This window comes from Rhopalosiphum padi, chromosome 4, assembly GCF_020882245.1.
Source record: "Rhopalosiphum padi isolate XX-2018 chromosome 4, ASM2088224v1, whole genome shotgun sequence".
Lineage (NCBI taxonomy): Eukaryota > Metazoa > Arthropoda > Insecta > Hemiptera > Aphididae > Rhopalosiphum > Rhopalosiphum padi.
The window spans coordinates 19,948,462-19,963,257 of NC_083600.1; the positions used below are offsets into that span (position 1 = coordinate 19,948,462).

Consider the following 14,796-nt stretch of genomic DNA (forward strand, 5'->3'; position numbering starts at 1 on the left):
GCATCTACATAAAGTTCAACATTGTTCATAGATATCGATATCAGGTGTAAACGCCAGAATTAAAAAAAAAAAAATCAATAAAAATTGTTTCTTTATTTTGAAACGAATTTAAATTAAAAGGGATTGTTGGTATAAAAAAAAATGATAAACGTATAATTAAGGTGAGTCACGACCCGGATATGCATTTATTTGTATCACATGTTTCACAAAAGAATGACGCCGTGGTTAACCGTCATTAAATTAACTATAATAAATTATATTTATCATTTTATTAATCTAATGGTATAAGGTATTTTTATCTGGTAAAATAAAGGTTTACCTACATATTGATGTCTTTCCATTAAAAAGAATATATATTTTTAAATCCTCAAGTAGTTTGGATTATGTTAGTTTTTAATCCTGGAATAATTATTTGACCTATAAATTATTTTAAAACACACATAGGCCTAAAGCATAATATATGGGTTTCAAAAGTCAAATAAGTATGTCGTATATAGTATTATTAAAGCGTGTACTCATTATGCGAGTGCGGTTATTATTGATTGTCTGCTTTTGTCTTTATAATAAAATTGTGTAAAGGAAGATTTATGTTATTGTAATAAAACTGTTCGGCATTAATCTAAAAAACTATCCTTATGGACGATAGTATAATAAAACGATGCGTGCAAACTTAATAGTAGCAATAGCCAATAGGTAATAGTTATAAAATAATGATTTTACGGTAGCTTTGTCATAATAATAAGCTTAAATATCACACGTATTATTATTTTTTAAATATAAAACGCATGCAAACAAATAATATTCGAACACACAACATTTTATATCGAGTGTTCTTGACCGCGTGTTCAATAAACTCTTATTAATGTAAGATAAAAATCATGGTTTATTATATTATACCGAATAATAAACCGTCATGCGGTGATAGAGTGCACGCCAATATTTTATAATTCTACACCAGAAATGCGTACAAATAAGCACCTAAAATATTTACGATTATAACAAAAAATGTATGCGTTTTCAAATTACATGTTTGTAAATTTTCCTTAAACACAAGTGTGAGATCAGATTATATAATATGTTTATACATAATATAATAATAATAATAATAATATATAGACTAGCATTTTAATCACAGCGTTTATCATTTAAAATCTTCAAATTCAACGTGGGCTCGTTGGCAAGCTTTACAAGAACGTTATTACTTATTGTTATCGTCTCCTGTAAGTTTGGCGTCTAGCATAATGCTGCTCTTAGACGTAGTCCGCGGGAGCTTGTACCAGCTGGGCGGCATGTACTTCAGACTCTCCTGCCTGGTGGGCGGGAATTTCGTTTCCAGCGCTTTGGTCTCTTCGGTCTTGTGACTGGAAGTGGATCCTTGCCGTATCATCTTCTTGTCGTCCGGATCGATTACGACGATCACTTCTTCAACGCACTCGTCTTCGGAGCTCGAAAAGTTCCTGAGACCCGCGCCACTCTTGTTGGAATGCGACTGACCCCCCCAGCTCTTCTTCATGCCGTAATCCCGCTCCAATTTCCTGGTCTTCTTCTTCGACATCAGTTTTGTCAATTCGTTTTTGAACCTCGGGTGTGTGATGGCGTATATCCAAGGGTCCATGCAGCTGGCCGCTTTGCAGAACAACGCCGGGATCATCGAACTTAGCGGAGTGATGTATTCTTTCTGATCGAATACGCCCAATAGGGCTACCATAGCGTACGGTGTCCACGATACGAACCACAGCATGATAACCCCCACCACCACGTATCCCAGTCTTATCTCCGTCTTCCTCTTTTCCTCCTCCTGACCATACCGGCTAGCAGTCATTTCACTAGTCATCCAAACCGCCCTCAGTATTTTCACGTAACAGTACGATATCGTGGTGAACGGTATGCACCACGCCGCCGTAAAGAACACCAGGATGAATCCTTTTTCTTGGTTGTCGTCCGTCAGATAGTCAAAGCTGCAGCTAGTTAGGTATCCTTCCGGTACGTATCGATTGTACCCCAGATCCATTACCGGTATGATTGAAAACAAGAACCCGTATATCCATATCAGACCTATCCACACCCTTGCCCGCTGTTTGGTAGTTTTAACGGCCGCGTTAAGAGGGTGCACTATGACATAATACCGGTCTAACGATATAGCGGCTAATGTCATGATGGACACAGTTCCCGTCAAACCACCAAAAAATCCATAGATCTGACAGCCTACAAAGGAAACATTCAAAAATGTAAGTTAGATATCAAATATTAACATTGTGTCGTTATAAATACAGTATAAACTAGCTATTGAAACGAATCGGGTTTAATAACATTAAATTGAAGGTCTTGGCAAAACTTATACTTACATAGATCATTATGACATCTAAATAATAACTACGCAGATGTTATGAGTTATTTTTGGTTATCTTATAAAAATATTTTATCTATATTGATTGGATTATATTTATCGTTGTTTCACAATTTATTTTTCTTTTAGTGAACTTCAAGTACTCGACCACAGTTAACGTGCCAAATTAACATATTTTAAATTTATTTGGCTATGAATAACGTAAGTTCAAAAGTACATTTCAAGAAAATAGAAAAAAAATTACAGTACTTATGATTTTTTTTTATAAAAAATGTATTTATGAGACAACATATTTTTTATTATGTAATAATTATAATTCAAATACTTTTAATCTTACTTATTAATATATTTAGTAATAAAAATACAACAAATAATATTGTATTTATATATAAATAATATAGGTATCATTTCATTTTTAAAATATTGCTTTTAATGACTTACGATTGCCAATATACACAGTTTCTACTGTATATATTTTATTTTTCACATAGTCTTACCCAGTTTTCCTAGCGTAGGACCCTGGTAATAGCTGTTGTAGATGAACACCGGTGTTTTCGCTAGCATAATGAAATCGCTGACCGCCAAATTCATTATCAACACGTTGGCGGGCGTTTGCAACGATTTACATCTGAAAAAAATCGATCGTATCGTGTTATAATAGTGCAAAGTTTGTTTGCATGCATAATTGGATACTTTTTGATACTATATTTTATATGTAGGAAAAATATACTGTGTATGTACTATATAGTGTAGCTTATAACTTACTTGATGTACATGAAAATCACTAGTGAGTTTCCGAAACAACCGAGTACCATGATGACGGTGTACAGTAAACCGAGAATGTAGTGTGACGTAGCATTGGGTGGCTCGAATTTGAACCAATGAATATTGATTAAATTCATGTAATCGTCCGTGTAGAACCCGTGTTCTTTCCATTTGTTGATTGGATATTTAGTTTTGAAGTCCGGCATGACTTCGATTTCGTCTGTGTGATTCGATGTGTTGACATTGGCAGTTTTTTGTACAGTTATGCTCAGCCGTTTGTCGGGCTTTGGCCAAATCGTAACGTTACTGTATTTCAAATTATTTTTCTGTCCGAATTTCGTAGGTTTCGTGACATTGAGTGGCGGCTTGGTTGTAGAATTACCAGATTTCGGCGATTTTGGTTTTGTGGCGGTTGTATGGTTAGTCTTGATAAGGTTAGAGTTGTTTCGATTTGTCGTGGTTAAGTTTTTGTTCAAAACGATCGCCAATCGTTTTGAAACATTTTTTACTGTCGTTGAATCATGGAATGTTAAATTATTATTATGTTCTGATTTGAAGTTCCAATCGCGTGTTGGGTTTAAAAATTGGATTTGTGGCCATACTGCAGATGGAACTTTGGTATTGACAGTATTGACATTTGCAGGCAATTGAACGGTTGTTAGGAAACTAGTTTCAGTTTTAACAATACTTTTACAAAAGGTAAACGTATTAAAGACAAAAAAACTTATGCATATGAAAATACGTAGAAATAATACCATGATTTGAATTTGTAACCTTGTATCTTCACATCTATGTATGCATACTTACTGAAAATAAATAAATATCATAAAATAAATAAATAAATTGAATAACAAAAATTCGAATTATATGTGCCTACGTCATATTAAATATTTTTCGTATCGTACTATTAAGATAATTCCTAACAGTTTTACTTAAAAATGTACCTGTTATTGTACTTAAATATTTTTAATCTTAAATAAAATATATGAACAATTATAACTAATAATATTACGCTGTAAACAATTTAGAAATGCAAAAAATAAAACCAATATTGATTAAGTGATTTATTTTAATTTTAAAATAAAATATAATCGAAAAATTCATAAATTAAACAAAAATTCATAGTTTTGATCGTTATATTTATTTATACTAAAATTATCGTTTTAAAATTTGAATAATTATAACATATTATAACATGCCCTTATAAGTAGATCGCTTTAATGTGATGACGATTGCATAAAAAAAGTAAAAACGGCGGTTTATATATAACTTATTATGTTATAGTGTTATTACTTATTAATTATTGTACATAATACTGGGTGCTAGATTAGATTATCAATGATTACGTAAAAATAAAAAATGTCGAAACAAATCAGCTTTTTGTAGAAAGTTTACTTTAAATTGATCAAAACTTTCTTTACTATTGTGTATACATATATTATACTATGAAGATTATAGTATTATATTATACGGTTGAGATAAACTAAACATATACAACCGACCTTCATCGGTGTTTTATACTATATTTGAAGGGGACACATCCCAAATTACTTTTATACCTCCACGTGACCACGTTATGTGAAATGTGGTGAGTAACACTGAAATCCGATTTATATATAGGAGCACTTTGAATTTTATGCAAACTTTGAATATTTTGTAAAAGTATGTTTACATGACATAAATATTTTAAAGTTATTATACATTAAAGGTGCATGAAATAGTTATATTATTCGTGCAAAATATATCATCAAGCACTGAGGACAGCAAATAATTACAACACAAAATATTTCATATTATATTGCAGTCATAGTCATCACGAACAGGAATACTAAACTAAACGCCCAATATTGCATGGAATCGGAGTGATTCTTTCAGCTTTCATTAATTTTATTATTTGTATAAATAAAAAAAAATAAAATTCTACAGGAAACATAATGAACAAAGTAGAGATTAGATGGAAAGAAATCATACATAATTATATTATGTAAGTTGTGGATTTAATGACCTTAAAATAAGGTATTTTTTAAACAGTATTTTTATTTTTTCTATTTTTTTGTGAACAATTTTATCGTGTAAAGTATCGATTTAATAGATGTCAATAATGTTATATCTCAATTAATAATTGTTTACACATTATGCGCATAAGCATAAGTCATAATTTTAGAATCTTTTCTATACTTTCTTAGAGCAAAGAAAAACTACTCACAACGAAAGTCAATAATATACCCATCCACATTGTGGAACTAGATATTCGTTATGGGACAATACTATTCGTTACTATTCAGTACCATTCTTATAATATATTTTCATTAACTGTGATTTACGTTATATAGTAAACTTTAAAATAATGTAATATACAGCGAAGCTGCACCGATAATCGGACTCCGTGGGGAATACAAGCAAAAAGTTTAATAGTATAATCATGTTTATTTATTGGACATCAATAATAAATCATGAAATGTGATTATTGTGTTTATTTTTTTTTAAACAGTTTTATTCTGTAATAATATTGTAAACATATAGAAGTATACATAGTATTACACTTTGCGGGAAAAAAACTTACTGAAAATCAATTCAGCGAAAAGCAAGAATGAAATATATCAATAATTACACCCACTCAGTACATATTTACTTTGCTTGCTAAATTGATTTAGTAACGTATAAGTAGGTTTTCATTATCTATCATCTACACATTTTAGTTATATAAGCAATGTCACTTATGATGGCGTATATATTAATTTATTCGTCCCCTTTATCAATTTTTTATTCAATATTATAATGCATAATGTACAATAAAATACCTATTATGTAGTTGCACACATACATATTTAATATCTAAACAAAACTTTTAAAAGTTTATTTACATGCTTATGACGTAGGTATGTAGTACTATTGTATAATAAAATCAATAATATTAATAAATATAATAGTTTTATTTTAAGTTTAATCTAAGTAATCCAAAGTATGCCAATTTTGTTTAATATGATATTATATTAGGTACATTAGAAACAAATTATCTCTAAGGACATATTATTTTAATCTCCTAATTCGTTTAAATTTGTTTTTACAATAATAATCTTTAAAAGAAATTATAAACTACCTATTAAATATTTACATTCATCAAGTTCTGTTTTAAAGAGTTGACTTATTGTTCTTATATCGGTGAACATAAATCGTCGTCTAACATCTTATTTTTACAATATTAGTGGAAGCATAATAATACGATGCGACTATTCTCATATATATTATATAATGTACACTATAAATTTGATAAAGATAATAGTTAATAGAAAAACAATTCTCTGCCACCAAAACACAAAGACTTAATTTACATGTTTTATCCTAATTCTACAAATGAGATTATTATGGAAATTAATTCCGAACGCAAAGTTTCATCACATTGTTCGGTAAGCAATTTCGTATTTACTCGTAAATAAAATATAAAAAAAACATATATGATAGTAGGTGGTGGTAAAGTGCACTTGTCTCACTTTGTAAACAGCAATTTTCCGACACATACGAGTACACACACATATTCATGTTTTTATATTTTATACATAACTAATTGATATTCTTTTATTATTATCTAGTGTGGATGGTGGATATAGGAACACGCAATGTTCCGAGTTCACTTATGTGCTTGTATTTTGTCAATATTTCACATTAATGAATATGTGAATCAACAGCATGTTGAAGAATAATTTTACGATATTTTTTAGAATCCACCCGATGTATAGTATATAATATATTATCTAGGCTAGTCAAAAATGTTAGATACGTAGTTATTATAGTTTATGTGTATACTGTAGGCAAATTTGTTAGACGTTCTTAGGATAGCAGTGGTGGTTCTGGTGGCGAGGAAAATGAGAGGTGGTGCCTCACTTAAAAATTAGGGAAGAGAAGTACGTTATGTTCAAAAAATTATATAGGTACCTAACATTTATTATTTCTTTCATTTGTATAATATATTATTTAACGATTAGAATTCAATCATAGTAAAATAATAATAACAAAAAAAAAAATATATTTATGTATATATATATATATATATTAAATTTTAATACAATAATTAATTCGTAATTTCGTTTTGTATCAGTTTATAGTGTTTATACAACTTATACGTGTAGAGTAATGTAGAATTTATCATGATAGGTAAAAACAGTAATTATAAAATACAATACTATAAAAATAAGCGAGCACACGTATTCCATAATCCATATTATTCACTCTCCATACATAAAAGACATAACTATTGTTATTACGTATAGGTTTATTCATATTGATTAATTATAATATACTAAACTTGGTAATAAAAGTAGATAACATACTTAACTCGATTTTCGTTTAGTATAACACATATTGAACACTTTAAATATCTAAATTCTAAATACCACGTTAAAAAATCATCATAATATAGATTATAAAATATCCTAAAATATATTATAGGTAGTTGCATTAGTTGGTAGATACGTTATGTTGTGCTTATACATCATATTTTTTTTTCAGTACATTCGTTATTTGTTATTTTTACAGATAAAACAGCTGAGATGTAGGAAAAATATTTGTTTTATATAATAGACCATGGTTTTATAGACTAAAATGAATTACTTTATTTAACACTATTACCGATAGAGTAGCAATTACATTTTGCTTTTTCTCAGTATAATTGATACAATTTCGTGATAAATTAATAAATCCACCAATTTATCATCCAAATATTTAATAAAAAACTAATATCTATAGTCTATACGTCTGAAAATTTAAGAATCTAAAAAAACTGAAAATATTTCATAAAGATGTAAAATAATGCATTTATAAAATGATTAAAATGCACAAAAATGTATAGGGTATACTTAAAAAGTGTTTAAAATTGAATATGTATTTGCAGTATTGTTCATAATAATATATTATTTAGCATGCATACTTGGTGATATTAAATTTATTGATTTTATGTTGTTGAATCCAGTTTATTAGTATTCAGTAATCATTTTAAATTTCAACTACTAGGATTAAGTGCCCAGGAATATACATACGTTTATTGCTTCATATCAATTTTATTTGTTGTATCTTGTAGGAATATGAAATTTTAAGTTCTTACATTTTGAGCTAGAATATATGAAAAAAATCAATATAATTTGGATATAATATGTAAAGATGTTTTGAAAAATGAAAAAATGTCCTGATAACCAAAATTTCTATAAAAAGCAAAATAAAATTAGGAAATCGGAATATCCATAAAAAAGACATGAACCAATGATTTGTAGCAAAACTAGCATCGTTTCATAGTGACCATTAAGAATAATGGACTTTGCATTAAAATCCCAGTCCTATTTATCAGTTGTCACAAAATCGATTTTTTTCGTTGCCTCTCCTCCGTTTTTATCTGTAGGCGACATTTTAAACTAATTAATTTATACCTATATTGTTTTGGTCAACTCAAATCGTCTATGTATTACTTGTGTTCCAAAAAATGTAACCTAATCAAACCTTATGTAAGATTGACAACGTAGTCGTCACTCATCCTACACACAGCAGTCATATGTTGATATAAATAGAAGCCATTATTTATAGTATGTATATTAAAATATATTATATACCAATTATAATGGGAATCAAAATAAAATTGTATGTTATGACTAGATAGTTATTTAGTTAAATTATATTAATCGAAATTTTTCTATATTTCAGTACCTATTCGAGTATAACTGTAGCACATAGTTAGTAGGTACTATATGCAAGATGTAAGAAGATGGATATATACGCATATTAATGAAGAGCACCCAAATAATCGATTTTTGTTCACAAGTAGTAAGCACCACTCTAACTAATTTATAAACCGTGTAAATTAATGATAACCACGCACACATATCTGAATTTGGATACATTTATATTTATGTAAGAATATTTATATGTGATCAGTATATTTTTTTTAACATTGAGTATTTGATAATTTTGTAATTCAGGTCACGCGTTTTTTAAATCGAAATACTCAAATACCAAGTGCGTATATCTTGTTATTATTATCTTGATAAAATATCTGTCCCCATTTTTTCCTCGTCTATAGAACTTTATACATTTAAATACGAAAAGCTATGTAATAGAAATTTCGAGATCTGAGATTTCAAGAGGAAAATGTCGGTTACTATACACTAATGACCCAACCACATTATTGCGAGTGCCTATTGTTTAGTATGTGAGTAGGTTAGGTTCACTTCAGTAAATAACAAACATATAAATTATGAGTTCAATAATATTTTTGCATTTTTTATTCAATTTTTCAATACATCTACAGTAGAATATTGAAGGGACTTCTTGAAATAAAAACCAAACTGAGAATAATATTTTAATGACATGCATATGTTCTTATTTATATATGTTAACATTATTGGTATCTATACAGTATAATTAAATTTTAATATTGTATATATTGATTTTATAGTTGTGTAAAGGGTACTTATAGACAAGATAGACACGATAGGCTATAGCCAAAAGCTGCTAAGAGTGTATAATATACATTAATTCAATATATTATCCATCTCTGGTTCTTATAATATTTTTTTAGTTATTTTAAAGATAATGTGTGTGATCTATTATTATTATTTTATAATAATGTATTGACATTTTAAAATAGATTTTTAAATAGTTAATGTTTCAATAATGGTTGTTGTTTTTAATATTCTCAAAAAGTAAATTCCAATATTAGAATCAGCAAAAATTTTTATCGTCTTATTGGTCAATATATTTATTCATAATAACCATTTTAAAATATAATATAGTAATAGTATAAAAAAATTTGTTTTATTAAAAAAATTTAATTTATAACGGGCGCGATATATAATATATATCTGGAACAGTTCCAGTGGAATTGATATAGTAGATTTGTATTACTAAAATATTAGAATATGGTTAAAATGTGTCATTTGATTAGTTTTGTAGTATCATCAATTTAATTGATAACGAGAGTATATATTTTTATTTTACCTATATAATTTCGAACGAGAGTGAGACACCAATTATGAAGAAAATAGACTAGGTTTAGATCGGGATTGGTGAATTGGATCGGGTAAAAAAGTAAAAAGGTAGTAGGCAGGCGAGTTAAAAAATATAGGAAAAAAATATATAAATTAAAATATATGTGGTTTTTAATGTTTTTATAATATCATGTTTTAAATAAATAATATATTATATGGTACAAATAATAAAAAAATTGAGTCCTGGAAAAAAATTTTAGTACGTATAAATATCATGTTTTAGGTAAAAACTTAAAATAATATATTCTAATTTAACAATATTATTAGTATATTTCATAAATTGTTCCCTTAAGTGTTTTTCTTTATCAAGCGTAATTTTCTTTTTTAGTATTGTACTTCGTAATTTAATATGTGTCTCAGATTTTACTTGTAACAGTTCATTCAAAGAATCATTCAAAAGTAAAGTATATAATTACAATATATTAAAGTTTTAAGTTTTTATTATTTTAGACCAAGTTGCCAATGGCTTATAACCGGGGCCCAGCTTACCTACTACCTTTTTATACCAGGAACTCAACTTATCATTTTCAAAATGAACACAAATTATCACGGACCCAATTTACCTATAGCTTCGTTTAGATATATGAATTTCTTTCTATAGTACTTGCTACCTATCTATTTACTACAGCACGTTCTTATATAACCGATACTATTGCACTTAAATTTTACTGGTGGACATTTTTTATTTTTATTAAATAAAATAAATATTATCAATATTATCTATGGCGTAAAAGATATAATATCTTTATAAAATAGAATTATTTCAGTTTGTTTGATGTTTGATGTACCGTCCACAATTATGCATACAGTCACTTTGGTTGACATCACTGTAGAATAAGTAATTTTTAACTTAAGTTATTTCCAGCGATTTTCATCTAACCGTTTCAAAATAATTAATGCCTAAAAAATGCTTAAATGCATAATATATTATTTATGACGATGTAAAATATCATATTAATATTAATATCAAAAGAACTGCAGTAGTTCCATAAAGTTCTTTAATTTGTAAATTAGTTGATTAAAATATAATATTACTGTTTTAAGTTAATTTTTATATTTTTTCCATTTTTCATTTAATATTTAAATTATTCATATAAATATTTAATTGGAATTTTTAATTTATTTATTTAGTTTATTACTAAATACCAAAATATCTATCAAGATAAATAATATCAAATATAATATTATTACCAAAAAAAAAAAACATAAGTATAAAATTAATTTCTCTGTTGAAATATATAAAAGGTATGTCAAAAATGTTATTCTGGAAATTGTACATCCTCATAGTTGATATCAAACGCACATTGTAATACCTAATTATTCAATTTGATATATATTTAACTGCAGTCCTTGTTTAAAATACGTTTCAAATTTATTTATCTATGTCTAATTATTAAAAAAATAACTGGGTAATTTGCTGGATTGTAGATTTTGAATGTACATTAAGTATTTAGCTTTATTAAAATTACCATTTAACTTCAAAATCCATTGAAAAAAAAATGTTACTTATGTATTTTTGGAATTTTTAAATATTAAAAAAAATAACTATTATAAGGGATAATACATTTCAAGATCTTTGAGTGAACATACATTTTTATTAAGATTTATATATATAAAAAAAAACATAAAATGAATCTTGATATTTTTAACATTTCATTATGTATAAAATATAATAATTAAAATAATTGTAGTGTTTTATATTATCGGTTAATATTTTTGAATTACAATAAAATAACAAATCGTTTGTGGATAAATCGTTGACATTGCAGACATATTATTGGAGTCATAAGTTAGAATTGCCAATTACATCACTGCGGCCAGTGTATATTATGATTGAATCATATAACTGAATGAGAAAAAAATAATAGACAAAATACTAATCGAGTACCAGTATAAACAAAACAAAAAACATACCAATTAAGTCTGTGATTGGGAAAACATGGTACATTAATTATTGAGTTCACTCTTGAAAAAATTAAAATATATTAATATAGGTATAAGCATAATTCGTGGTCCCTTCACGTGATATCATCTTTATCATTTATATGACTTTAATCGGATAAAAATTAAGATTGTAAATATAAAAATGAGAAGTACTCTTAAAATTAATAAGAGAAATGATTTTTATACAAAAGAAAAATAAATTGGAAAAAAATGCAGCTGTTATGTATTTAAAATAAATAAGAATATTTGAATAAGTGCCTATGTATATTGTATAAAGTTCATCAATTATCGCATACACTTTTATCAAATTAAAACAATCAATTTAATTATTATTTTAAACAACCGCATTATACATAAACATAATGCACATAATAATCAATTTTCAAAATTAACATAAAAAACATATATAACCAAACGTGAACAATCTTTTGTTAAAAGACAGCCTTAAGCCTATAAAAATGGATTTAAGATGTTTTTTTCATGTTTGACGGGATTTGGACAATATTAAAACGCGGGTTCATTGTATTATATTTTGAATTTTATTGAGCTCAATTAATATGTAACTATAGCCCGGGAGTCAATTTGTTTTAAAAGGTTTTATTTGGGTTGGTATCTAACCTATGTTGCCATAATCATAAAATCAGTGTGCACAACCTGCAGTAACAGTATATTATGTAAGCTGTAAGTAGTAAACTCTGAAACACAGAATATCTTAGTTTAAATTAAATATTGTTTATTTTCTTATTCGAATTAAATTTATAAATCTTACCATTCACGCACACTTAATTACAATAGTCATCAAGCTCTGATGAAATTTAGTTTTATAGCATCGTATTTTACAGTAGCAAATTATGATGACAGTTGATAATCATTTAAGATAACTATATTAAAATGACAGCAGGATATCTCCCATACCTCTGACAAAATCACATTTTAACCAGTGAACTAAAATCATACTAACTTCACATAAAATTATATTATTGAAGAACACCAAGCAGAAGTTAAATAAATGCTACAATAAAATAGACGAAAAACGATAAATTGTAGCTCCAAAGCCATCTCAAATATTAGAGCATATCAAACACATACACAGGAAAAAAGTCTAGATTGAAGTATTTAAAAATTGTGTACTTCAAATTTCGAGGTTTAATTTTGAGATACCTATTATATAATTTTAATAAACTAATAGTTAACTAATAATATCTTACCATAATAATTTTAATATAATCAACTTTATTTTAATTTTAGTATAATATATTTGCGTTTATGGGATGTTTTTTTTCAAGGTTTGGGTCATATTTTGCGCAAACTGGCTACAAACTAATATATTCGTTTACGTAGATTTGATTCATTCCATTTAGTTTTACGAATATAATGATGTTGTATTGCTACCGTGTGTATGAAAAACAAAGATTTGCCATTTAAACGTAGGTACATCATCACTAGCATTAATTTACATTTATTTCGTATGACACAACACAATTTTAAATATAAAGGTATATAACATATCGCATGAATAGTAAAATATATTCGTTGTCATATAGAACATAACATGGAAAACACTATATAACACAAAGACGTACCTATTATAAATGTACCAATGTGAAATATCGCCCAGTTTCGCATGAACAGTAGGAACCTATATGTATATATAATACGTGCGACTGTGTTTTTGACATACATTATGCAGCAATGAAGGGTATAATATATGCAGTTTAATATGCTCGAAATGTGCCACGTGTTATGTAAAATAAAATCTCTTCCGTAGGCAAGTGCGTATTGTTAACCGTTTCTAGGGTTCAACGATATCATTAAAGGAATACATCGCACGCACTTTAAAAACTCCTTCGTAGAAAATAAAAAATTAACTTGCAATTATCAAGTTGATATTATATAGGTAGGCCGATATTAAAGACGAATTTAGATATTTTTTCACATAATACAGAATCAGCGTTATCTAACTTCCGCGGGGCTCCGGAAGTTAAACTCACGTATGGTTTCTGAATATTATAAATACCTATACCCTGATACGGTTTCTTACTATATAAGTGAGCCAATAGAATTTTGTCATTGATAAAAATGGAAAAATACGACGTGGACGCACAATTTATTTCTTTTTTCTAACGGTGCCATCCACTTAATAATTTTTATCAAACGATTGAACACGATATTTGATACTCGTCCAGATAAATATCAAAAATTAAATTCAAAATGCATAGCAAAAGTTTGATGACACAAGAAAGAGGCTCCAGATGTAAATTGGTTTATAATACTTTAAGTCATGTAGAAGTAAAAGATGCGTTTTTAAAGTTAATGATCTGCGATATAAGCAAAGAAAAAAAAAATAAATAAATAATAACTGAAAAAATAAAACAAATGAATAATTAAATTTAAAAATAAATATAGTATGTGGTACAAAATGCAGTTCCTTTATTAAAATAGTTATAGATTATGTTGAGGTTATATCCAGAAATTTATTTAAAAGCAACTTATTAAAGCTTATCATTTCTTAACCTATTATCTTTTGACATTAATTTTATTAGTTTATAACTGTTATAATTTGTGACTATGACATTGGACATTTTTATTTATATATTATATACATTATAAACGTATTATAGCTAACTTTAGCAATATATATAGATACCAAATATTATTATTATTTTTCATTATACTTAAATTTTCAGTTTAAAAAAATTCAACGTGTTG

General features: G+C 27.2%; 1 protein-coding gene across 1 annotated transcript in view; it reads right to left on the reverse strand.

The window, feature by feature from the left end:
* Positions 1 to 865: 865 nt before the first annotated feature.
* The window catches only part of LOC132929087 (melanopsin-B-like), a 36,379-nt gene continuing 22,448 nt past the window's right edge, over positions 866 to 14,796 (reverse strand). Inside the window, exons 2-4 of the mRNA XM_060994177.1 lie at positions 3,113 to 3,918; positions 2,845 to 2,975; positions 866 to 2,205 (exon numbers count right to left, since the gene is read on the reverse strand). Coding sequence (XP_060850160.1) covers positions 1,199 to 2,205; positions 2,845 to 2,975; positions 3,113 to 3,870 — 1,896 coding nt within the window. The 5' untranslated portion in view covers positions 3,871 to 3,918 and the 3' untranslated portion in view covers positions 866 to 1,198. The remainder of the gene's footprint in view (positions 2,206 to 2,844; positions 2,976 to 3,112; positions 3,919 to 14,796) is intronic.